Source organism: Tachysurus fulvidraco, chromosome 14 (assembly GCF_022655615.1).
Source record: "Tachysurus fulvidraco isolate hzauxx_2018 chromosome 14, HZAU_PFXX_2.0, whole genome shotgun sequence".
Classification (NCBI taxonomy): domain Eukaryota; kingdom Metazoa; phylum Chordata; class Actinopteri; order Siluriformes; family Bagridae; genus Tachysurus; species Tachysurus fulvidraco.
Window position 1 is genome coordinate 6796467 of NC_062531.1, and position 26178 is coordinate 6822644.

Genomic DNA, 26178 nt, shown 5'->3' on the forward strand with positions numbered 1-26178 from the left:
CATAAAACGAGCGATTGAATCAAATCTTTGAATCTCTGAGAGTGAAGGACTTTTTTTTTTCAAAACAAAAAGGCATTTCTTCAAAGCATTGTATATATATTCAGGGATTCATCTTTTATTTAAAAAGAAATCCTACAAGCTTATAAAATCCTAGTGTCCTATATTACTCATGGATGAGTCAGGGGACCTAATGTGTCTAAAATGAGTGTAAGGTTCATTGTCGCAAAAAAAATCATCTCTTGTAATGAGTAAATGGATTGTAAATTGACTCAAAAAGCAATTACAGGCATAAAGATGAGTAACGTGACATAACTTTTCAGTTTGTGCTCAATATAACCTTCATGTGTTTGCTTATTGAAGCACAGCAGGGTCTTAGACATAGTTTAAAGCAAAGCCAAAAGGTGAAATTGAAGACCATGTTGTGGTTGACAGTGCTCATTAAACTGTTAACATGTTAGACTTAGCGATGCTTGTATACAAAATCTATGCAAACAAAGAGTAGAAAGTAAAGGACTTATTTGGCTATGAAAAGGCTTCTAGATCCCAAATGATTACATTCATCCCCATTCCAAATTAAAGGAGGTCATGACTGAAATAACTTCTCAGGAAGGGTTTCTGTATATCTTTATGTCCTTAGGCACAAGTGTTTCCCGTTCATTCCCCCTGAGTCCTACTGCACAGTGCTGAATATTTGGTACAATCCCCAGACCAAGGATAAGGAGAGTATGGAGAAAAATAAAGCACAAAGATAATTATTTGCTTAAAAACATTTTTTAAATTGTACAGTATGGCATTAGCAGTGAGATAACAATAATGTAATATGTGTAATATATTAATATTATCATATGCAGTAGAAGAGTTTACACACTACAGTACAAAGATAACATGCAATATGAGTATCTGTCTGGCTTGCACATTGTGCATAGATATTTAGTATTTTTAAAGCTGGGTGAAAAAATTGTCTTGAAATCTTTGTGCATGTCTAAATACCACAGAACCATCTGCTACATGTATTTGGATGTCAGTATTAATGAGTATTTTAGTTTATGTCCTAATAAGAATCGTGCTGGCGAGTTACCTAATACATCAAATTATTAATAAGTAAATTGCCCTGCAGTCTGTAGAATTCTCCCTGCTATAACAAAAAAATAACAGTCCAAAAATCAGACTTAATAATAATATAGATGTTAATAAGACAGATTAGATAACTGAGGGAAATCAGTAAAGCACTAAAACACGTGTTTACTGAAGAGGGTCTTGGATTAACCCCATATCCTGCACATTTTATTGAACTGGCTCCCAAAAAAAGAAAAGCCTTCCCCTTACATTTTAATTCATTTTAATGCACAGGTTCCCAGTCGTATTTCTGGAGTACTCTCTGTACTGCCCCTGTTCATGCACAGGTTCCCAGCCCTGGTCCTGGAGTACCCTCTGTACTGCCCCTATCCATGCGCAGGTTCCTAGCCCTGATACTGGAGTACCCTCTGTACTGCCACTGTCCATGCACAGGTTCCCAGCCCTGGTCCTGGAGTACCCTCTATACTGCCCCTGTCCATGCACAGGTTCCCAGCACTGGTCCTGGAGTACCCTCTGTACTGCCCCACGTAAAACGTGTGATTTAATCGAAAAGATATAAGAAACCCGTGGTCTAGCAATTAAGAAAGGTCACGTGACTAACTATTTGTCTGCTTTTGACAAACGCAGCTGTAGAAAGTTCACGTCAGGGTGAGTGAAACTCATCAACCGGCTCTAATTCTAACGCTCATTATCCCTCATTCTCAACGCACAACAGAAATAAAAGCTACATAAAAAAGGAGCGGAAGTCCGCGTCTCACCGTCGAAGTCCTTGAAAGGACGATGGCCACGACATCCTGGATTTTTTTAGACCGGGGCGCCCGCCGGTGTCCACAGCGAACGTTCGCTCCATCGTCCTCGGAATGAGGTATCTTTCGTTGTCCGAGAAGCCGCGCTGTCTCACTCGGTGGCTCTTCCGCGCTCCGTGGCACTGCTGAGACTGGAGCTGAACCTGAACGTGAACCTGAGCCTGAGATTGTGGCTGAACAGCCGCTTGGTCCTGTTGTCTCCACAGATGTTTGGGAGCTTGAACATTATCCCCGCTGCTGGGAGCGAGGCACGGAGCCTTCACCCCGCAACCGGCATCCATACCCGCGCTCTTATATATAGAAATAATATATAACACACACACAAACACACACACAACTTATCCGAGGCTCCTAAAGTAACTTACTGTCAGTTCCACAAAGTTAGGGACCCCTTTTATGTCCTTTTATGGTCACAAATGTAAATAAAGCCACTTTACAATGAAACATAGCTGCTTATAAATAACACTAAGCTATTCTTCACCGCCTTTAATTTCCTCTTCAAGCGCCTAAAAGAATAATATTTATTCGTCATATTTTAATGTTTCAATCCTATCTGACTACGAGTTTCTGTCTACAGGCTTTTCGAAGTCCGTATAATCACCCAGCGTTTACAGCTTGTATAACTATTGAACAGGAGCTCGCTTGCCTATAAAACCTTCCCAGGCGCACGACTTGGCCACGCCCACTTCAAGCAAGCTGCGCCCATGAGCAGCTCCCTTCCCAGGATCCACCTACTAGGTAAGCTTCCACACCATTCATGCTATTGTCTGAAAGGGATGGTGTGACGTTTTTTTTTTTAGCAAAGCAAAACAATTCTTTACATGCACATGCCAGTGAATGATGTACAGAGTTCAGTCTTTATTGTCACATGTCTTCAGGATACAGAGTATGCAAATGCTATTGAATTCCTTTCTTACAATAACATGCCATTTTAACTAACACCTATGACCTAAACCACAACTTGACAACCAGAGAAGACACTTGCAAATGTAACGGAGGGTACTGCGCACGGTTTAGACTGGTGCTCATAAAATAAATATAGCAGATTACAGTGTAGGGCAAGTTAAGATAAGATTAAAATTGCTGCATCATTACTCACAAATCCATGATACAACCCTCAGTTCAGGTGTATGTCTGGAGTGTCATATGCTTTCCCTGTTAATTCATTCTTTTCTGCCTGTAAAGGCTACTATGTGTGAATGACTGTGACCAGTGATCCTGGGATACAGTAAGCTTTGAATGTACCATGACCTTGACCGAAAAAGCATTTAAGATACATACGATTATTTTATTCATTCATCTTCTGGGTAATATTGGAGCGTTTTTTTGTTTTTGTTTTTTTGTTTTTTTCAGAACAATGGACACGAGGCAGTGATTCAGACCCTGGATGGGACACCCTATTCACATGTTAATGCCTATTTGGGGCAATATTTTGGAGGTGTAAATCCACAAAGGCAGTAACACAGTTGCATCACTATCCACTGAATTTTCATGCTACAGAAGTTAAATGAATACACTATTGTCACTGCTGCTGTGGTTAAAGTGCAATGCTACATTTAAAATTATTAGCACCGAGTCATAAATTAGTGTCAGTACACGTATTATTTGTTAAGTACTCCAGGTTGCCATGTCAGTTCATTTAATGGTGCAATCCATCAAGTTAGAGTTTCCTCTCAACACAGGTGACAGGTGCTGATACTTTCCTGTAGGTGTAAAATCCAAACCGTAATCTGACAGAAAGTGCTGAAGCACAAAATTTTGCTCGCCCTGACCATGAAATTGCATTTGATGATAAATCTGTTCACTGGTCTTCCGTTCTCCTTATCAAATTTTCAGTCAGACATCATTATCTTTTACTTCCTCTGTTCAAGCATAGCATGCAACCTAACAACTGTGAGACTGACTTTCAAACATCTAAAAACCACCACGAAGATTAACCTAATAGGTGCCTAACATGTATATACGTATCTATATTAAAATTCCGCTTCTAAACTCATATCAATATATCACACGACCACCCACTATACGTACAACATAACATTTCACATTCATATACACAACATTGTTCCAAACACATCAATTTAAGAACATCAGTAGGTGTATGTATACTTTCCAAATTATGAATACAAGCTCATTTATGATTTGAATACTAATGTATTTCCCCATTATAATCAAAAGATCAAACTACATAGATTTGCTAGTGTATGAGGTTACAACATACAGAAAATCAATCATTTATTCAGGGTCAATTTCAACGTTCATTAACAGCTGATTGCAGTCCTGCCTTGAGGGTATTCTGGAATTGAGTATGCTTTATCAGTAGAGCTGCATCATTCTACCTAGTGAAATAATGAGTTTGCATTTAATGAGCGCGCACATAAACATGTATTAGACATACCCTTACATTTTAAAGTCAGCCTCAACCATAATCTTTAGAATTAAACCTGTGACCTGAAATGGCATCTGAGACTTACTTTTGTAATAAAATTGAGTTGAAACTTTCATTGACGTGTTAGCAACGTTTCCCGCTGCCAGTCCTGACCACAGTTCTCTCTCACTCATTGTGGATACCCTTACTCTAAAAGGTCAGCATCAAAAGTACTAACCATTAAAGAGGAGAGACACGGTGTGACTCGGGGGGGCCTGCATGAAGCTACGTTGTATGCTGAGTCCACTGTTGTTTTCCCCACTACTAAAATGGATGTTTTGACATTAATATGATATTGACCGGGAACATGGTGAGTGAGAACAAGAAGTTGATGCTCTTTTGGTTTTAGGAGCTAACAACAAAACTGTTGTCCCTAATGTTTAAGATCATTTACATGTTTTATCCTGTTAAACATTATTGTGAATGTGCTAGCAATAGATACAACATGACATCTCACAGAAATGACACATTCGAACATATGATTTTCTAAACACATCACAAATATATTAAATATAAACACATTTTCCGTGTTTCAGGGATTAGATTCTCTTTAATAAAATGAATAATTTACCTATACCACTGATATTGGTACTGATAAAAATAACGGCTGGTTCAAACGCTGCATATCTTGTCTGTTGCAAGCAGATGGCAAAGCAAACATCTCCGGTGTATTTCAGACCATATGCCAAAGAGGCAAACTGTTCTTGCACATAGCTTAGCATCTGATTGACAGCTCTCAGTCTCTAGATGGAACACATGTCACTTATCTCGTTTATTTGACATGAACTCCAACAATAACAAACTGTTGTTTTGACAGGAATGCCTCTTCCTCCTAACCTTCACGGCTCAGTTGACAGCGGACACTTTCGACAGAGCTAATGCCACGGACTACTCAAATTCAGCGTGGCAGAGCTGCTACGGTATTCACATCATGACCCAAATTACAAACACAGAACTCATTATTAATGGCATAATGGTGTAATCATGGTTCTGAGCTAAGCATCGCTCATTTGTGAGTTTCATTTTACACGGCAAATCCGAATGCAAGCACGAGTTCAAAGCTGTTGTTTACACAGATCAGACCAAGGAAAGCTCATCCGGAAAAGAAGCATTTCAAACGTAAGCATGAAATTAGTTTTATAACTCAAATTAGTAGCTACACAAGTGTACAAATCTTCACACCAATGTATGACATTGTTGTAATGTCAACTAAATCTGCACTGACAACTTTATTTTATATATGACATCAGTCGGAATGAAATGTATGGGATGGCAAAGAAACCAACAAGGTCGAAGTATACAGTAAATCTGGAAACATGGACTAGTGGAGACAGTTTATGCATAATTATGGTTCCTTCAAATGAAGCAAAGATCTCAGATGTTGCTTTGGTTTCTCAAATAGGTACATTTCACCTGTCAGAAACCATAACCTGAACAAAAGCTTGGTGAATAAAGGTTAAGCTGCAAACAGTACCTGCTGTTCTCTGCAGAGGTGATGGCGATGAGCGGTGGAGCTCTCAGGGGGAGGCTGGTGGGTCGCGGCTGTGCCGTCTCTGTCTCTGGCCTTCTCTCGCAGTAGTACTGCTCAGCCTGGCGGAAGGCCAGTGGCGGCAGCTGCACACTGCGACACGAGAGCCTCCGCACTGTGAAGGGCTCCAAGCAGGTGAGGGGACATACGTCAGGAGACAAGGAGGAGTCCGACACCTGAGCAAAAAATAGTCAGAGTGGGAGATGTTCTTCAGGGGTTCTTTGTTTCTGGGGACATTTTTATGCAGATATTTGTTTGAAAGTCATGGCCAGGGTTTCATTTATTTTGTCTTTCCTCTCCGTAGGAATAATTCAGAAACTGTGACCTACAACTAATGAACAAATATATTAAATTACTCACTATCTTATTAGCAATTTTATTGTTTGTCTGTAATAATAGTAACATTATTCTATATAGACAAGGAAATTATTTAACTATAAATCTGTATATTTTTAATAAAAATGTGTACATATTAGATCAATAACAGACAGTTAACTAAACACTAAGCTGACTGACAGACTGAACACCTGAAAGCTGGCTAGGTAACTTGCTAGCTTGCAGTACTAGAAGCTCTACATAGACATGTACTACAATTACATACATTTTATGCCTTTAACACACTCAAGTTGGTTAGCTGAAAAGAATTTACCACAATGATATTGGTATTTTCGATGTGACATTTACTAACAAAAGTGAAGACAAGCTTAGGATCATTTGCATATATTATCAAGTAAACTTTTAAGCAAAAGGAAAAAACACAGCTCTATCATATTAAATTCTATTGTTCTACAGGTTTCAAAAATATCAGAAATTTATCAGCCTTGTGAGAGGCTAAACATTTTCTAAGAAACAACAAAAGGAATAAAGTGACAGATCACATCTGTTCCCCATTCTGATGTCAGAACTGAAGTTCTTGCAGCAGGTACAAATTTACTGATGTTCTTATTGATGTGGACAGTGTGTGTGTGTGTGTGTGTGTGTGTGTGTGTGTGTGTGTGTGTGTGTGTGTGTGTGTGTGTGTGTGTGTGTGTGTGTGTGTGTGTGTGTGTGTGTGTGTCTGCAGATGTAGCAGAAGAACATATATAAATGATGATGTTTTGCAGCATAAATGTTTTCTGTAAAACTTGTTGTGACTCAGCTGTGACTTGCAAATGTGAGGCTTATAAATTCATGAAGCATCTCTCTATACAAAATACAAATGTACACATATTTCTTGTCATTCTAATGCCTAGTCATAACAGGATGAAAAACAAGGGTCTGTTGATCTCTTTTTTTTCTAACAGTATAATATGCCTGGCTGAATAATGTTGTTTTTGTCTGGTGCGCTCTTCATATTTGATGTATGAACAATTCAATTTTCTCTAGAATTCGACCAGAGACGTGAAATACAGTGAAATATACATATATATTATTTGACATGTGGCATTATTTCAAATATGGAATTGCTTAGAAATACAAACAGACTTCACTTTCAAAGGTATGTTAAAATCATATTTAGTTGTGCCATATTGATGATAGTTTTATTAACAATTATTAACTGTATTACACCGGTTTTGGTCTGTTACCGTATATCAGACACAACTATGCTGTTTTCACCCAGGAGCTCAATGGAAACTCCTTCCTCCTGCCAGAAATGTTAAATCAAGATCTCTTTACAGAAAACCTATTTAACTTTGTTCATTTATAGCACATTATTAATCTCTTTAGTGTTAGCTTTAGATTATCGAGATTCACTATACAAATCTCGGAACGAGTCACGAAATAGAATCACAAATCAGAGTCAGCTCATCAAGGCTGTGGAATAAAGAGTAAAAGAGGTTTTTTTTTGTTGTTTTTTGTTTTTTTTACCTTATCCAGTGCTCTCTGGACAGGAATGAATTGAAAAATGCAATTTAGGGGAAGGGTTGTAAGTGTGCGTTAAGGCTGGGCAAAGGTTACAATAAGATGGGTCGATAGGGAGCCGTTATCATTTTGTCACTTCGTGTAGCATGTGATACAAGCTGCTTACACTCACTAATATCACCAAGAAGCTCTGCTACTTCCTTCCAATCTTTATTTTTCTTTGTACACATTTAATAAGATTGACAGATTTGACAAGATGACAAAAAAAGGTTTTAACCTTCACCGTAACTAAACATTTGGTGTCTGCCACTTCAGTGATGTCATAATGCCATTTCCACCATGTACAATTCATCTAGAGATCACCAGAAGAAAACCTCCCTCATAATTTGAATGCCTTCCTTGGTTGCCTTGCTGATGTACTATGTTGTCTATGTACAACTGTCTTGTGTTTCTCTTAGTTAATCTACTAGTTTATTAGTTTAGTGTTTTCCCACTTTAGTTACTTGGTATTTGTTTGGTATTTTATTGTATTGTGGACATTCTTGTTGTCACTTATATATATATGTGTGTGTGTGTGTGTGTGTGTGTGTGTGTGTGTGTGTGTGTGTGTGTGTGTGTGTGTGTGTGTGTGTGTGTGTGTGTGTGTGGGTGGATGGATGTGTGCACTATTCAGAGCAACAGCAGTAATAAAAATGTGTAGCTTAGAGTTCACTATAAATCTTACATATATTACATTTTTTTATTTTTTTAAAAAGATTTTTTATGTTGCATGCTAATCTTTGTTGCCAAACAAGCTGTGTACACAGTAGTATCACCAACAATCTCTGCTGCTTCCTTTCAAGCTTTATTTTTCCTCAGAATGTCTCTTTAAACGTTTAATGAGAGGTCGGATTTGACAAGATGGCAAAATAAGGTTTTTAAATTTTCTTCTACAGTAAATTGGAATTGAAGCAATGAAAGACTATAGTTTTGAGTAGTAAACTAAATGACACATCAAATCACATGCACTAGAGGTTTGAGTCAAGGAATCATTTGAGTCAGTTTGCTGACTCAGTGCTGTCATACTGTCACGGCCACCGTGGACAATTCCACCAAAAGAGCATCTTCCTCATAATTTGAAAGCCTTCCTTGGTTGTGTTGCTCATGGCCTTGTGTTAGTCCCATTTTTTAGTTCTGTATTTTTAGCCACTTACCATTTGTTTTGTTTTTTGTATTGTATTGTGTCATGGCTATGTGAGTAGTTATCCTCTATTGTAGTCTCTATTGTAAATTCTTGTTTTGTAGCCTTTGTTGTTTCTGAACCTTGCCTTGAATGTTTTTGCTTTGTTTACACTTTGTCATAAAAAATAATACGACATCCACCCTGCTCTTACCCCACATTTGTGCTTCTGGTTGTTGATTAAACTTGTGGCCAGAGGAAAACGTCTGTTGCAGGCAAATCTCTCAGGCCAGTCATATAAAATTCCATTGTATATGACTGGCCTGAGAGATTTGCTTGCAACAGACGTTTTCCCCTGGCCACAAGTTTAAAAATAATTAATTGTTGCAAAAGTATTGTTATAAACCATTCATAATTCATTACCAGAAATCTAAACTTTAATGACTTGTGGAAAAACTGTTGCAAGGAGGTCTAACAGAGGCAGTTTTACAAAGTGCTTTTCTATCATTTTAAGCATTTATTTCTGGATAAGTGTATTATAATTATCTGCAAGACTGAGGTGATTATCATTACAAAACATCATTTCAAGTAAAATCTTTAAAATATCTACTACCCCCATGTTTAAATAAAATATGGCTGTTTGGGTTCTTTATACAACACCTTTTTTAATAATGAGGTTATGCATTAACTAATTCCTCTTTTCTCTGTGACGCATATATTCTATTTTTCTTCTGAATTTCATTTCACAATTCAGCCTTCAGGTGCAAAACAACCCCAGTGCACATTAACTGGCTTGCAAAAAGGTACTGACCCCTGGAATTTATCATATTTTTCGGAATAACAAAAGATAAATACACATTTTCTTTATTATTTATAAAACACAAATTCAAAATCAATTATGAGTCAGCAAGTTTGAAAAATCAGGTTTTCATTTTGTAGGTTAAAAATCAAAACCTGAAAAATGCTGCTTGCAGAAATATTCAAGCCTCCCAGTGTCTGGAAACCCCAGATGAAAGATACTGTCCTAACAAGGACACCTGAGGATTTCCACTTCAGTTATAAGGTCATTGAGGAGACATTTTCTTTCATTCTGAATTTAAGGACTTAAAATAAAGACTAAAGAGCATTCTAAGGAAGATAAGGTAATAGAATTTTATAACACTGTTGGATAAATAGAGATGAAGTTTAAGCTGCATTACACTAGCCAAGCACTACAAAGACAAGACCCTCCATGTGAGGGAAGCCACAGTGAGTGGCTAAAGGACCAATAGTGCCCTTTTTTTTACAGCATAATTGAGGGCTGTATTTGGGGCTGGCCAGAAAGAAACCATTGCTCAAGAAGAGCTATATAAAAGTGTTAGAGTGATCTCTTGAGGATGTGTGGTAGAAACTAAACAAAGGCCATAAATCAATTACCACCACTGTTAGGATGAAACATGGTGGTGGTAGCATCGTGCTCTGGGGCTGCTCTGTTTCGCTTGTCAAGGCAGATTGGGCTGAGCAAAAAAAAGAGAATCTGCTCAGGTCTGCTATATAAAAAAAGAAAGGCTTGGGGGAAATTTCACCTCACCTCTCAGCTGGACAATGGTCACAATCAGAAGAACATGAAAGAAGTCTGCCTTCAGAAATGGTCAAAAATCACTCACAAAACTGGCCAGAGCTTAGGACATCAAGCTTAAAGCCGTTACAGCAAAAGGTGGCTCTATCAGGTACTAATATGAAAGGATTGTAGAAGGGTTTGAAAATATGTATCAATCTGGAAGGTGAGAAAATAAACAGAAGAACCTAATGAAAAAAATCATCAACTACTTGACATACAAGTGTCACTTGGTTCATTCTTTTATCCTCATTAACAAGTAAAATTAATAATATGGAAGGTGTTTTATATGCTTATGTTGAACAGGTAAGATGAAGTGCTGCCTTTATGTAATTCCTAAAAAAACATTTAACCATTTGTCCATTAAAGTAAATGCTGACTAAAATCAATACATACAAATGGCAAATATTGACAAAAAAACAACACCATGTGTGACCAGAACAGCTTGAGTGTACATTGGCGTAGATTCGACAAGTCTCCGGAACCTTCTTCAAAATGATTACCTCTCGAATGGTGCCTTGGTGATGGTGTTACAGAGAGTTAGAGAGTCACTACAACAAAATTTCCCAGAGGTATTCAACAAGGATGAAATCTGGTGAGTTTGAAAACCCTAGCATATAATTCATATCTTTATCAGACTTCTGAAACCATTCAGTGAGCCCTTATGCCTTGTGGATGAGTAATTATTAGCACTCAGAGCTTCTTTTTTTTGCTTTTGTCTTTTTTCATGAGACAAATAATTCATTGTATCATTAATTGGACCTGCTCTGCATTTTTAGATATAAAACATGCTAGAATGTTCCATGTTGTATTCTATATTATGTGTTACACCTGTCTGAAAACACCTTTAATTTTTCTCCACTCATTTATTCTGCTTTAATTTGCAACCTGCATGTAGTTGTGCATTAATATTGCCACGGATTCTATATTCTACATACATTCTGGAAAATCCTAAACATTTCCTCGTTAAAGCAGCTGGTAGACCTGCATAAGCTACAAATCAGATACCTGTGGTCAGGGGTCCTCATATCCAGGGAGGAGATTTTGTTGTGTCAATGCAGTAACATAAGTGTTTTTATAATTTTTTGTGTCAATCATTCTTTGGCAGCTCAGTAACAGCTGTGCATGGCTAATCATTTAAATATCTTAAGTCAGAAACAGCAGCGCATGAGGGAATATTCTTAATACAGAATTTCCATCTTTAATTTATCCCCCCACCCATTTTTTTCCTCTTCTTACACACATTTTTTCTCTCACTCTTTTCTTGATACAATAAAAACCATCCAGAATCTTCTATGTTACACATATTACTTCTTATGTGTGAAGCAGGACCACTAGCATGATAATCAGGAAAAATGTAGGTTTTATGAAATCCCTTCATCCCTTCCCCTTTCATTCCTGTCATGATTGTCAATTCTGCCTTCTGTTGATTCCGAGCTCTGCAGACTGATAAGCCTTTCATCTCTGTGGACTCACGTCTGTATCGATCAGCAGGATCTACTTTCCCCAAACTAGGCCCAAGGCATGTGGAAATGCTCACTGGGCTTCCTCATCATGCTTTATCCTATCATCCAAAAAGTAGTATCATGCTGATACTGAAAACCATTATTATATTTAGGGTTTGACATTAGTTTCTTAACTCGTTTCATGCCATGTTTAGCATCAAACTCATGTCCACAGTGTGACTGACTGACTGACGAATGTAGACACTGTGGGCTTTAACACTTTTAGTGTTTCATAAGTATTTCTACTAGTACTAATATTCATAGAAATACCCCCCAAAAAAGCAAAATGGGTTCATTTTTTTCACACAAATGTTTTTATCGTCAAAGTAAAAGGTGATATGAAACCCATTTCTGCTCTCTGTGATGCCCCAAGTGCTTGATCATAAGGCTCTACAATATAAAGGTGTTATCTTCAAGTACTAAAATTCTGTGTAAGGTTATCCCATCAGACGGAAAAACATCTCACACTGAAAGCCAACAGTGTCCTGATTAAATTTATAAGTCTTTCAGCCGTAATATAATTCATTTGTTTATACTAATTGAAAAAGTCTGATAAGTCGTTTTCCACTCTGCTGGCAGAACAGAACACCAGTCAACTGTTAAAAAGGGTTAATTCGTATTAGATGAGGTATTTTATATTACTTTAGAACTGAATTATGTAAGGCTCTGTTCAAAGTGAGCTTTCTCAGGGGAGAAACCTTTCAAAACATTTCTATCACGAAAGCACGGTTATGCCATTATTCACCTGAGGTGTTTTTTTGTAAAAGTCATCACATAAAAGTCGTCATCTCGTTCATAATTAATGACTTTTTGATTAGATAATGCTGGGAGCCACATAGTATGCCACCTCTGAAGAGAAACATCGAGAATATATTTTGTCTTCTGGCCTGACCTTAAGTAGCAATGTGTTCCACCCATGAAAACAAACAAGCTCTATTTGTCATGTCCTGAAGACTTGGCACGATTCACAAAGAAAAAAACAGCCATCATTCTTTTGGGATTTGTAGCCTAAGATTACATGAGTCTAACACGAGCTATGTACTATAATGCTACAATAATTTATTCAACCGTGACAAGAAGCAGCTAGATAATGAGAAGACATTAAGGACACATGAGAAGCCATCAAAGCTTTTGCCAAGTTCAGCAATGATGGTCAGTGCTGTGCTATGTAAATACCCTGAATTTACCCTAGCTCCATATCTAAAATGAATTTTATATGACACTCCAGTTAAGGTTTGCCTAAAATGTTGTGAATTTACAGCATCATTACTACTTTATTAAAGTGTTGTAACAGGTCTAGCCTGTTACTAGTTGTTCTATTCCTTACCTATAGGGGGCAACCGGATTGCTTAAAAAGGCGAGACGTCCAAATTGAGCATAAATTGAAATCTCTTGCTTCTGTAATGCCTACCCCCATACAGCATCAGCCAAAATATTCAACGCCTGCTCCAAGATATGTAGCTGATAAGCAAACATACAGTGTTTCTAACGATCCTACGCAATGCTTAGAAGGTATGTCCAGCTTGCCTCTGCCTCCACCAGTGAAACTGGAGTTCCCAAGCTTTAGTAATGGTGAAGAAGAAGATCCTGTTATTTTCTTAGAGAGGTGTGAAGAATATTTCGCTCTACGCCCTCTCTGTGATTATGAGATTCTTGCTTCCCTTACCTCTGTGCTGAAAGGTACCGCTAAAGATTGGTGGTTGGCTGAAAAGAAGAATGTAAAATCTTGGCAGCAGTTCAAAGAAGTCTTCTTGCAGTCTTTCCTAAGTGAGGACTACGAAGAAGAAGTGGCAAGAAAGTTAGTGGAAAGAAAGCAGGGTGCCAAAGAAAATATAAGAGATTTTGCTTATCATTACAGAGTCTTATGCCTTCGCAAAAACAAGGACATGACTGATAAAGAAATTGTTCATGCCATACTACGGAACTGCAACCCGAGGCTGGCTAGTTTGCTGCGAGGTAATGTAAAAGGAGTAAGTGAGCTAGTACGAATTGGTACGCAAATTGAAAGAGATTTTGAAGAGTCTAAAAGATACTGGAACCAAGTGAATTCAGAGTCACAACAGCGGAAGACCACTATTGCAAGAGAAGCAACAGCTAAGCCGTCACCAGCTAACACTCGGGTAATGCAGCCTGTAAAGAGCGTTGATCAACCAGAAATGGTTACTCTCCCTATTATTCTCCGGGGCAGATTCTTTCAAGCAATGGTTGACACAGGTAGCACCTTATCTCTTATTCAAGAAGCCTTCTGGAAACAGTTACGAGGGCAAGAACCTTGTAAAACCAGCAATGGTCAGTCATTTTTGTTAGCCAATGGTCATAGACAGGAGGCCATTGGCAAGGTGGTATGGGAGTGTGAATTACAAGAAAAGAAAATGGATGTCACATTGTATATAATGCATGATGCTAATTTGACCGTACCTCTTATCCTTGGAATGGATTTTCTATGGTCTTCTGGGATTGTTCTTGACTTTAGAAGATCCCAATATCGCTTAACAAGGTCAGAAGAGAGTGGTGATGAAGAGGTAACTTTTCCTTTGATGATACCTGAATCCTGTGCAAGCCTACACTTCTATCTTGCTATACCCTTGCCTGGGGTTTCAGAAGACACTCAACAATCTATACGTGATTTGGTAATAAAAACCAACACCAACCAACAGAATAAGAGTTTGTTAGAGGAGTTGATGCTTAACTGGCCTACAGTTTGCACAAATGAAATTGGTCGAACGAGTATAGTTAAACATCGCATTATTACCACAGACGAGGTCCCTATGAGAAAAAGACCATATAGACTGTCAAGAGAAAAGCAACAATTTGTTGACAAAGAAATCCAAGAGTTATTGGATAAGAAAATTATACGCCCTTCTATTTCCCCATGGGCTTCCTCTGTAGTGGTGGTACCAAAAAAGGATGGAGGATCAAGATTATGTATTGACTATCGAGGGCTGAACACAAAAACTCACCTAGATGCCTACCCAATGCCACAGATACAAGACATCTTGGAATCTTTACATGGTGCCTCAGTGTTTAGTACTCTTGACCTTAAGACTGGCTACTGGCAAATGGAGATGGAAGAAGACAGTATACAGAAGACAGCTTTTGTTACCTCTGCAGGATTATTTGAATTCTTACGTTTACCGTTTGGCCTTAAAAATGCTGCCGCATCGTTCCAGAGATTGATGGAGCATGTGCTCAGGGAACTAAGAGGAAAATGCTGCCTGATTTATATAGACGATGTGGTGATCTACTCTGAGAATGAGGAAAAACACCGACACCACCTCCTCCAAGTTTTTAGCTGCCTTTCTATTGCAGGGTTGACATTGAATTTGAAGAAGTGCAATTTTTTCCAGAGATCACTAACATTTTTAGGTCATGTGATCTCAGGTGAAGGAGTAAAGACTGATCCGGCCAAAGTTTCAGCAGTCCGTGAATTTCCTGTTCCTCAGTCACTCAGAGATTTGCAACGTTTTCTAGGTTTGGCAGGGTGGTACCATAGATTTATCGCTAAGTTTTCTGAAAAGGCTGCTCCTCTCCATGCACTAAAACAACAGAATGCAACGTGGGCTTGGACAAATGAATGTCAGAAAGCATTTGAAACCATCAAGCACGACCTCACAAATGCCCCTGTACTTGTTCCCCCTGACTTGTCGAAATCTTTTAAAGTTCAGACGGATGCAAGTGAAATCAGCTTGGGAGCAGTGCTAACGCAAGATGCTGAAGGAGAAGAACATGTTGTAGCATATGCCTCTCGGCTGTTGCGAGGACCAGAAAAAGCCTATTCTGTCTCTGAAAAAGAATGTCTGGCAGTGATTTGGGCAGTGGAGAAATGGAGAACATATTTGGAGGGACGACCAATTGAAGTTGTTACGGATCACTCCGCATTGACCTGGGTGTTTCAACACCCCAAGCTATCCTCAAGACTTACGCGATGGACCATTCGGTTACAGGGCTTTCAATTTACGGTCAAGTACCGAAAAGGTCAAACCAACGTGGTACCGGATGTTCTGTCTAGAAGTATAGAACCATCAGGAATGTTGACAGTGCTTAAAGCTGTGAGGTCATCAATAAAACCAGCTAAATTACCAGTCGACCTTTCCCAACTTACTGATGCACAGAAGAATGATCCTGAAGTACAAGAAATGGAAAAGAAAGTCGATGCACAGGTTAAGGGAGACAATACACGGGTAAGATACGTGTATGAAAATGTATTGCTGTTCCGCAGTGTCCCCAGCAGTCTTCAAGGGGAGAAACTGCAATTAATTATTCCAACTTCTCTCCGCCATGAATTCTTACAATACGCCCATGACAATCCTTTAAGTGGACATTTTGGGAGAATGAAGACACTTCTCAGGCTGTTACAAGTTGCATATTGGCCTAGTGTAAGAGCAGATGTATGGAAGTACTGTAAGAATTGTCAAGTCTGTCAAAAGTACAAACCTAACCTGTTTAAACTTTCAGGACATTTACAATCTACACCAGTGGTGGAGCCAGGTTATATGCTAGGAGTAGACCTGATGGGACCTTTTCCAAAGAGTGGAAAGCAGAATGAACATCTGTTGGTGGTGGTAGACTACTGTTCAAAGTGGGTTGAGTTATTTCCCTTACGTACAGCTAAAGCACCATCAATAGTTCGTATCTTAGTTGAAGAAATTTTTATTAGATGGGGAACTCCGGCTTACCTTGTATCCGACCGTGGAGCACAGTTTACATCGCAACTAATAAACCTAGTGTGCAAACAATGGGGAGTGGTCCAAAAATTAACAACTGCATACCATCCACAAACCAACCTCAATGAAAGGATTAATCGTACCATTAACACTATGATCGCTTCTTATGTGGAAGAGCACCACAGACAATGGGACAGATGGTTGGCGGAGTTCAGATTTGCAATTAACACGGCATGGCATGAAAGTACTGGGTTTACACCTGCTGAGGTGGCCCTAGGAAGGAAACTAAAGGGGCCTCTGGAAAGGGCCATCCGTTATCCACCTGACCCAAGCAGCTCTACCTACGAAGTATTAGAAAGACAGCAAAACTTGATCCAATTGGTAAGGGAGAATGTAGGAAAAGCTCAGACTAAACAAAAACATTATTACAATCAGAAAAGAAAATCGACACACTTCCAAGTAGGTGATGTAGTTTGGGTCCGTGCTCATCCATCGTCCGAGTCAGAGGAAGGTTTTATGGCAAAACTTTCTGCTAAATGGAAAGGTCCAGCCAAAATTGAGAAGTGTTTGGGCCCTGTAAATTACGCAGTATCATTTCTTGATGATCCCGAAAACATGGGACACTTATCATGTACAGAATTTGAAAAGCTACCATGGGAATGTCCCAACTTTTTCTGACGGGAGGGGTATGTAACAGGTCTAGCCTGTTACTAGTTGTTCTATTCCTTACCTATAGGGGGCAACCTTGATGTCGAATGTTTATAAGGGGATAGACTAGTAAAGGAAAAGAAAATGGCTTCCACCCGAGTCTAGGTTTATCAGGGTTTGTGTTGGCTTCAGTGAAAGGCCTCTTAATGGGAAACAGTTGTTTCTATTGCCATTAAGGGCCTCTTGTGTCACCCCCATTGCATACTTAAAAGTATAACATGGACAATGGATTAAAACGGTGATTGGAGAATGCAGCTACCTTATTTGAGGAGGTGGTGATGAATATGCCGTAAAGCACTCAGAAGACAACACAATACGGATAAGCTTATCAATTCCTTGCAAGAACCCTTTTTGCTTTCGTCTTCAGTGTTGTGAGCCTCTTTAAAACTGGACATCTACCCTAGATAAGGCTGGTTTTGTTTTACAGTTGGAATTTCTAAGATATGTTGTTCAATGACTTGTGTCACATTGTAATGTGTACTGTGGTATCATATGCAATGAGGGTACGACCAGACTGCGTAACAGTTTCTTCCCACAAGCCATCAGACTTCTCAATAACTGAACTGTACTATACTGAGCACAACATACACACACATCATCTGTATGGACTGCATAGACCCTCACAAAACACACACACTGTTTTGCACACTTTTCTGCTGTTTTTGCACATATTGGACAATATCTCAGTCATCTGCTGTTTTTTGCACAACTCTATATATAATCCAAAGGACCTGCTGCTAAGAACCTGCTGCTATTCATTCTTTTACTGCACAAAATATTGTTTGAACATTCAGTATTTACACCGGTCGGTCGGCGCTGTTTCTGTTACTGTTTATTGTCTTTTGTGTATTGCATTTTTTGTACTTTTTGTATTGTCTTGTAACTTAATGTCTGCACTGTTTTTTGTCCTGCACTGTCTTGCTTGTCTTGTCCAGCACTGTTTGCACCAGGTTGCACAGTTGCACTTTATGTGGCTAAGACTACTTACATGTCCTTAGCCCTGTCTTTGTTTTATGTAGCACCTTGATCCTGGAGAAACGTTGTCTCATTTCACTGTGTACTGCAACAGCTATATATGGTTGAAATGACAATAAAAAGCTTCTTGACTTCTTGACTTCTTGACTTAAAGTAAACGAGAGTTCATATAAATAACTCTTAGCAAAGAGATCATTTTCTGGCTGCCTTATTTTAATGAGTGGTCTGGATCATCACTTATGTGAAACCCCCCCAATTCAGATATATAGCTAGCTTTGAGTTAAGTTTGATCAGAGAGGTTATAGTGTGTGATTATGAATTGTCCTTCAAAAACACTGCAAAATAATATTTCTCCCAGTACAACCAGCAGATCGAGATATGAACTTTACGGTCATCTCGATATCGCTATGCTCTGAGTCTAGTTTTCAGACAGAAATATAGCTTCACTTTAAAAGCATGTTTCTAATAGTCCTGCCGAGTTGGCAGGTCTGCATTGCTTATGTTTTTTATTAAATCCGTGCTTTATTTCTGAAAGGATCTACTAAAAAAGTCCCACCTAATACCAAATGCTGTTATTCCGTAGTCTCTTTTTTTCCTGAACAATAAACTCAGCATCTGAGAAATAAGTCAAACCTCAAACCTCAAAGCTTTACAAAATCTGGCACCTAAAGAGGAGGCAATGTGTCTTCAATAACACTTGAAGTGTTATACAACGAAAACAAATTAACCTCCCATAAACATTCTGCCTTTCACAAACAGCCTAATTATTACCTGTATGGAATGATCATTTAATAAGAGTAAATAAGCAAACGTAAGATTTAATTAATGGTGTTTTCACAGATGTGTTGGGGATGCAAACATTTTAATTAATTCAGTTGAATTAATTAATTCAGCGGTTGCAGACTATTAAATATAAATAAAGCGGAACAGGCTTGATACTCAGACTGTCAACCATGAGACGTTTCGTTTGCTATATGAAATGAAGGTGCGGTATAATAAGACCTTAATGTATAATTAATCTAATTTTGCATAATTATTTAATTATGGTGGTCTGTGTATTAAAAACTAATAATGGAATGTTTCTTCCTCTTAAGGTACAAATTAAAGTCAATATCAAAAAAAGGTTTATCATTATTATTCTTGACTCCATACAATACATGACAACATGCACTTAAAACATTGTTTAAACATTGAGGAGATGTCATGCAAGACTAAATTTTGGATCATTAAAATCTATCTCTGTCTGTATGTTCAGACTTGTGAATACCGAACCTCTTGACTTAGATGCTGATCTTGTTTCACTTAAAACATTACAGCCTCTCTTAAATTATTTTCTCTTTTTTTTTGCTGATACAGAAGCTATAGCTTGTATGGTGACTTTACCACTAACGATGAAAAGAACACTGTGGTATTTTCAGTCAGAATGATTTTCTCAGCTTCACGCCAAGCACAAAAACTCTGTGTTTTCTCTGGCTAAACATGAGCAAGGATTTATCTTTAATACACTGTTTTAGCATGATTTCACAAGTGCAGTGTTTTTTCTGTTTAAATCAAACCCTGGTGTTTTTTTTTGTGTGGTTCATTTAGGTAAAAAAAAAAAACACCATTGCACTGGATAAAATCAAACAGCGAGTTAGAGTTTGAGGTGGTGAGACACTGAGACGGTCTCAGCCTGGTTCCAAGCGAAGTTTGAATGCAGTAAGAAAAGCAATTTAACTTGAAATCGACCCAACTCCAGGAATTGAACCAAACATACTATTGTGGGCTGGGGTTATTTTTCAAGCCTGTAAACTGAGCTTCAACGAGCAAACTGGGCCAAAGGACAGAGCAGAAATGTCATGAATTCTGGATATTTGGACAAAAAAGAACAAAAAGAGAAAATCATCAGTAAGTATAAAACTAGCTATTATATAATGTAGTTACACCGTATTTCTTGCCAGAGGATGAATTAGGACATTTTGAGCTCTAGATGCCAAAGTTAATGTGAAACTAAACCAAACCATTTTTTTCAATATAAATTGCTATTGTCAATCAATTAACATCTGAGACACCCATACAGTTCTGCTTAGGGACAAAAGAGTTTTGTAGTTTTAGTTATCCATCTATCCATTCATTCATCCATCCATCCATCCATCCATCCATCCATATATCCATCCATATATCCATCCATCCATTCAACCATCTATCCATCCATGGACACATACACCAAACCATTTACACATTATAGACAATTTAGAGATGTCAATCAGCCTACTATGCATGTCTTTGGAAATTGGGAGGATTCCCTGAGGCACAGGGAGAACATGCAGCATCTGTACACAAGGGAGAAGCGGGATTCGTACCGACAACCACAGAGGTGCGAGACAAATGAATGATTATTATTTCACACTTAATATTATTATTACACACAAATATTTGAAATCGTGTTGCCGGGGAACTTTGAATACTTTTTAAAACTTTTGCGCCTCTGCCTCTTTTGGCACTCTGCCTCAGAGTGTTGTAAAATTCCACATATTAAAGTGTTAGTCGTCTCACACAGCTGAGACAAGTGGCTCTGGGAAGACGCCGGGGGGACGACAAGCTTCATCCCCTCTAAATGTGAAGTGATATGTGAAGTGTGGAGGGGACCAGGCTGCTTAGGGCAGTGAACCAATTCTCCTATCAGAAGCTAGACAGCAAGACTGTGATAGCAGCAAATTGGAAATAAAAGTGAGCAAAATGTCCTAAATCTACCTGGAATATCCCAGTGTATTGCTTTAGTTCTGTATTTCTAATACAGCCACGTAAAGCTATTTAAAATACCTCATTCATTTAATGTTGTTCAGAGTAAGCCTAATGGGCAGAGAATATGTATTGGTCTAGATTGAACAGACTGAGTGATTGATTGTTTTGTCCACTTTCTGCATGCCACAAATCAACATCAAAATGCAGGGAAATCAATTCATATTGACGTGTCACTGAAAACATGTTAGTGACATAAGTGACATAAGTGTTTTATAAGCAATAAATCAATGAAACAATCAATTACTTAATTAAATTTATTTGTATAGTGCTTTTAACAACTGACATTGTCACAAAGCAGTTTTACAGAACCATAGAACGCTTATTTTTCTAGTAGTTTTATATACACAATAATTGACCAAACAGTATTAATTATGACTCAATGTAATCTAATATAGGAGCCCTACATGGCTATGTACAGACTGTTAGAAATCCAGGTCTTAAATAGAGACTGAAGGTATAATCCAAGCTTAAAGCATAGTTTTCTTTGCTCCTTTGAGTATGGCAAGAAGAGCTAAAGGAGTCTCGTGATTTTATGTTCAGACTAGTAAAACATGCTGGACTAGTTTGAATAAGAAAGTTGGTAAATGATTTAAGTGACTATGAGTTCTGCTCTAAAGGTGGCTCACAGGGCCAGTGAATGTGTTTATAGTATGAGGTGGAACTGAGGAAGGGATCTGTGGGAAACAGATGCTGGATGTGCAGGTGTTCCGAATCTAACATCTCTCTCATCTAAGTGATGATATTGTGCCCTTGAGCTACACCCTCCAATCAATCTTCTTTGGTCCTGAACATCTGGCCAAATACGGAAGCAAAATGTAATTGATTCTGAGATATCTCATATGTGTTACACCTCACCTATTCAATTATCCTTCTTTTCTCCCTAGAAATAGGATGTTGTTGGCTTTTGACCTCATTTGGTACTTCTTGTGTTGCTCTATTATAAAAGGGAACAACAGGAAATGCGGCAAAGGAGAGACGAATGCTAATGAACTTGTACCATCTGTGCAAAGTTTCCAAAGGTCAAATCTAACTGGTCTGCTGAACAGTCATGCTTAGAGCTTTGATGCTACAGTTTAGCTGGTGGGAAAAATACATTCTTCAGCTGAACCCAGTTCTGTTTTCTCTCTTATCTTCATGGGAAAGTACTTAATCTGTTGATCCTTTAACTCATTAGTCATGGTAGAGATAATAAGATAAACCCAAGATGCTCTGCATAATACATATTTTTAAGTGTGTATGTTTGTGAAAGCGCAAAATGTATCATGCACTCACGCTTTCCATCTGGCTTTCTCCGCTACAGGTATTTTCTTGCATCGTGGGGCCCTCGGCTCAAACAGAGCGGCCCAGACGCTGGGAGAAAAGCTTTCTGCAAGAGATCAGATTAAAAAAAAGGAATCAGTCCCTTCATGAAATATTTAACAAATGTAAATGATGTTTGTGAAAGAAGCAAACAATTGCAGCAGCAAGACTTGAATTTGATGTTCTAATGCATGTGCTATGCTCTTTAAAAAAAAAAAAAAGGTGAGTATTAGATGAGACAAAAATTCTCAAGGCCTTGTGAATAGAAAGTGCTTTGAAAATCCTCATAAATCCCTGCCAGTGGAAACGAATAACTCAAGATGATCCGTGTGATACAAAGACAACCATATTATATGTTATAATAACATAATCCTACACCATGATCCGTGCACATTGCACTTGTTCTACTGCCAAATACAGACATCACCATCCAAAGTGACTGACTTTATTACCTTAGTAAGCAAGTACTCATAATAAGCTCTTATGAGCATACTCAAATATCTGACTAAAAGCTGTTCTGATATGCCATTCAGGAAACTCGAATTAGTGAGATTTAATGCTTTTTGTGCCAATCCATGTCTCTGACAAGTAGCTTTCCTTGTTACAGTAGGAAACCACATTACTGGCTTGATTGAACTCACTTGAGATTGAATTGGCCAGACTCAAAATGTTTGGCTTTTGAAGGCACGATTTGGGTTTGGAGACGGCGTGTCTGCTATTTTTCAGTTCTCTGCTTTCCTTGCCCAAAAGTTTTTTAAAAAGTAAACATCGAGAAAAATGAAACACAAGACACCAGAAAACCAAAAACGTACTGTACAAAAACAGGGATTTGAGTGAGAAAATAAGAAAAACAATAAAATATCTTTTATGTCAATCCATGCTGAGGGCCAGAGATTTGAATTCTCTGTGTGAGTTTCTGTTTAAAGCCCTGTTCGTTTTCCTAGTTGTTGAAGACACCTTGTCAAAGGCTTCTTCCCTGTTGTGTGCTCCATTTCTGCTTTGGGACTGTCCAGCACCATGTCCATCAAGGGAATTAAAGCTTTTCTGTGCTTGCTTAGATGTAGCCACCAAAACTGTCTTTAAAATCTTCTTTGCTTATACTTTCATGCAGACAGAGTCTAAAAATATCAAGCTGTCACGGAACCGCAAGAGTATCGACTTAAAGTAGAAACTGGGAGCCCATTATATCATGAGAGCTCCTGGCTTACTCTATATCTTGAAAATAATGGAAACTCTAATTGGCTGACAAAAACATTACAAGCTACCCAGTTCCCATACACCATGTCTTGGTGGAGTGATTTATATCAGATCATGCCTGGTTGAAAGTAATCGATGGGCAAATGGTGTATGATCGTCCACAATGATATATGAAATACGTACTGTAGGGCGTTTCTTGATGAATTCATCTGTCATATTCATTAAACCTGCACGTAAATATCCGTGATTGGTTCTTAAGGCTTCAAAACAAACAGCATGAAACTTGGCCCAAGTCAACTGGCCTAAAGGAACATAATGTACTCTGGTCTACATTTATGGCATTTGAACAATTGAGGATTAACAGCTGAACAAGCTTAGCTTGGTGACCCTGGGATATGAACTCATGACCTTCCAATCTGAAGTCCAACACCTTAAAATCTGAGCTACCACATACCCTGTGTCCACTTCAATGTTACAAATATTGTAGTACACATAAACAGAGTTATTAAGTGGAGTTTTCAATTGTAGACCGTACTCCACTTGCACTTGACATAACACACACACACACACACACACACACACACACACACACACACACACACACACACACACACACACACTGCATAGCTTGTACTGAGTTAAATCCACAGATCCATTTGAGATTTGATTAGTTGCGACAAATCGTTTGTGATTATGTCTCTTGTTCTTAACACATTGATATCTAGTCTAAAAAAGAAATGATTTTGAAAACAACTAATTAGTATTTAAGAGAAACAGCTTCATTATTCTGATTAGGTTCAGAGTACTTGTGTGCACTACACTTGATTTAGCACCTGCACTTGCACAGAAGCCAAGGTGAAGAGTGGGATGTCAGGTACATCAAGCTCTTTCACTTCTGATTTGTGAGAAAAAATGAACAAACGAGCTTTCTTAACACCTCAGTCACTGGTTATATACAGTACGCCGTATTACTCATTTGAAAGGTTATTTATTTACCTCATGGATTTTCATGGATTTTTCTATTACATGTCATGAGCAGGAGTAATAACTACACAGAGCAATGGCTCTTATCTTTGGAGAGCATTCATTATAAACTCTCAATTATACATAGATCGCTCTTTTGAGCCAGAATATCACCATGACATCTAACACAGCAGCAACAGTGCAAATATATAATTTGATTAGGGCAGGGTGTCAGACTCTACTCTAATGGAGGGCCATAACAACGGCGAAAGCACCTAATCAGCCAATTACCTGTGCCTTCATGTGCTGAATGTGCTGTGTTAGACGGAGAAAAACATACATCACAACTACATCCTTTGTTGGGGAACTTCTTAATGATTGCTGGAAGGATCATTGCTGTTATCCTGAAGGAATTTACTTTTAATTAGTATCCAAAGACCATCCAGATTTCTTTATTACAGCTTACCAGAGAGTAATACCAAAGAATATCATTGTGTGTGTGTGCATCTTCATATCATTACTTTTAATGATAATAATATTATCCTTCTGAAAGCCGATTGTTCATATTTCAGAATCATTTTTCTGCTTCTTTTAAGCACTCCTTAGTCTTAAGCCTTTTGAGATTACACTATTTCAGGTGCACACATTCTTCTCCATGATTAAATTAGCATTTTTCACGTTGTTATTGGACGTGTGTGTGTGTGTGTGTGTGTGTGTGTGTGTGTGTGTGTGTGTGTGTGTGTGTGTGTGTGTGTGTGTGTGTGTGTGTGTGTGTGTATGTGTGTGATATTGGTTTAACTCTTGTTATCTCCCAGTTTCCACCTAAAATGGACTGACTGTTTCTATGAAGCTCTAGTACATTCAGAAGGTTTCTGGCTCCTTCGTGTGGTGGATCTGGGAATGTCCATTTTCATTATAAACTGGATATAAAGAGCAAAACAAAATACTTTGGTCACCAAAAAGGCTATTTTATTCTTAACTGAGATCTCTTAACATGTCTATATTCAATAAAACTAAGCAGAAGTGAAATTTTATTTGATTGCTCAGTTCAAAAATGTTGTATGGATATTTATTATATGATCTATAGTTACAGATATACAGGTGTAGTCTTTATATATTTAATGTACTACTGTAGTTAATGCACTGTCCCCTAGTTTGAGCTTGTGAAAACCTAAACAGCATTTAACTTCACTATGGTGAAGAATCATTTCACAAAATCCTACTGTTATATAACACTATAATTAGAATGCACAGCTTTAAAAAGTGATTTAAAAGATGTAACATTGTAGAGACTTGAAATAAACACCTACTTGATTTATAAACTCAAGAATGTGGCCTCAAAACTTCATTTCCCAAAAAAGTTGTCCGGAAACTGTTGTCAGTTTGTTTCTTTCAGTCTGTCTCTGTTACACAGAAAGTATTGCAGCATCCTGACACTTCCGATAATATATTTGTGAAGTCAGTAACTTCTTCCTTTCTTGAAGAAAAAAGGAACAAATAGACTCCAGCCATGACTCAACATTCACTCATTATGGTACACAGGAAAAAACACTCCTGCTCTTTTATTGAAACGAAACATTTCTTTGCAAATTCGACCATATAAATTGCAGGCTAAAGATAGAGAAAGTTGATGGAAAATTTTCCAT

At 38.1% G+C, this 26178-nt stretch overlaps 1 protein-coding gene across 4 annotated transcripts in view; it reads right to left on the minus strand.

Annotated features, from left to right (window-relative positions):
* pde4d (phosphodiesterase 4D, cAMP-specific) overlaps positions 1 to 26178 on the minus strand; it is a 153683-nt gene that overhangs the window by 123167 nt on the left and 4338 nt on the right. For 2 of the 4 annotated variants that reach the window (XM_047822964.1, XM_047822965.1), the window contains exons 2-3: positions 22346 to 22439; positions 5786 to 6015 (exon numbers count right to left, since the gene is read on the minus strand). In XM_047822964.1, the coding sequence (XP_047678920.1) occupies positions 5786 to 6015; positions 22346 to 22387 (272 nt within the window). In that variant the 5' untranslated portion in view covers positions 22388 to 22439. Of the gene's footprint in view, positions 1 to 1835; positions 4223 to 5785; positions 6016 to 22345; positions 22440 to 25842; positions 25972 to 26178 lie in introns of those variants that run through there. The other 2 variants (XM_047822966.1, XM_047822963.1) reach the window with 2 other exon arrangements.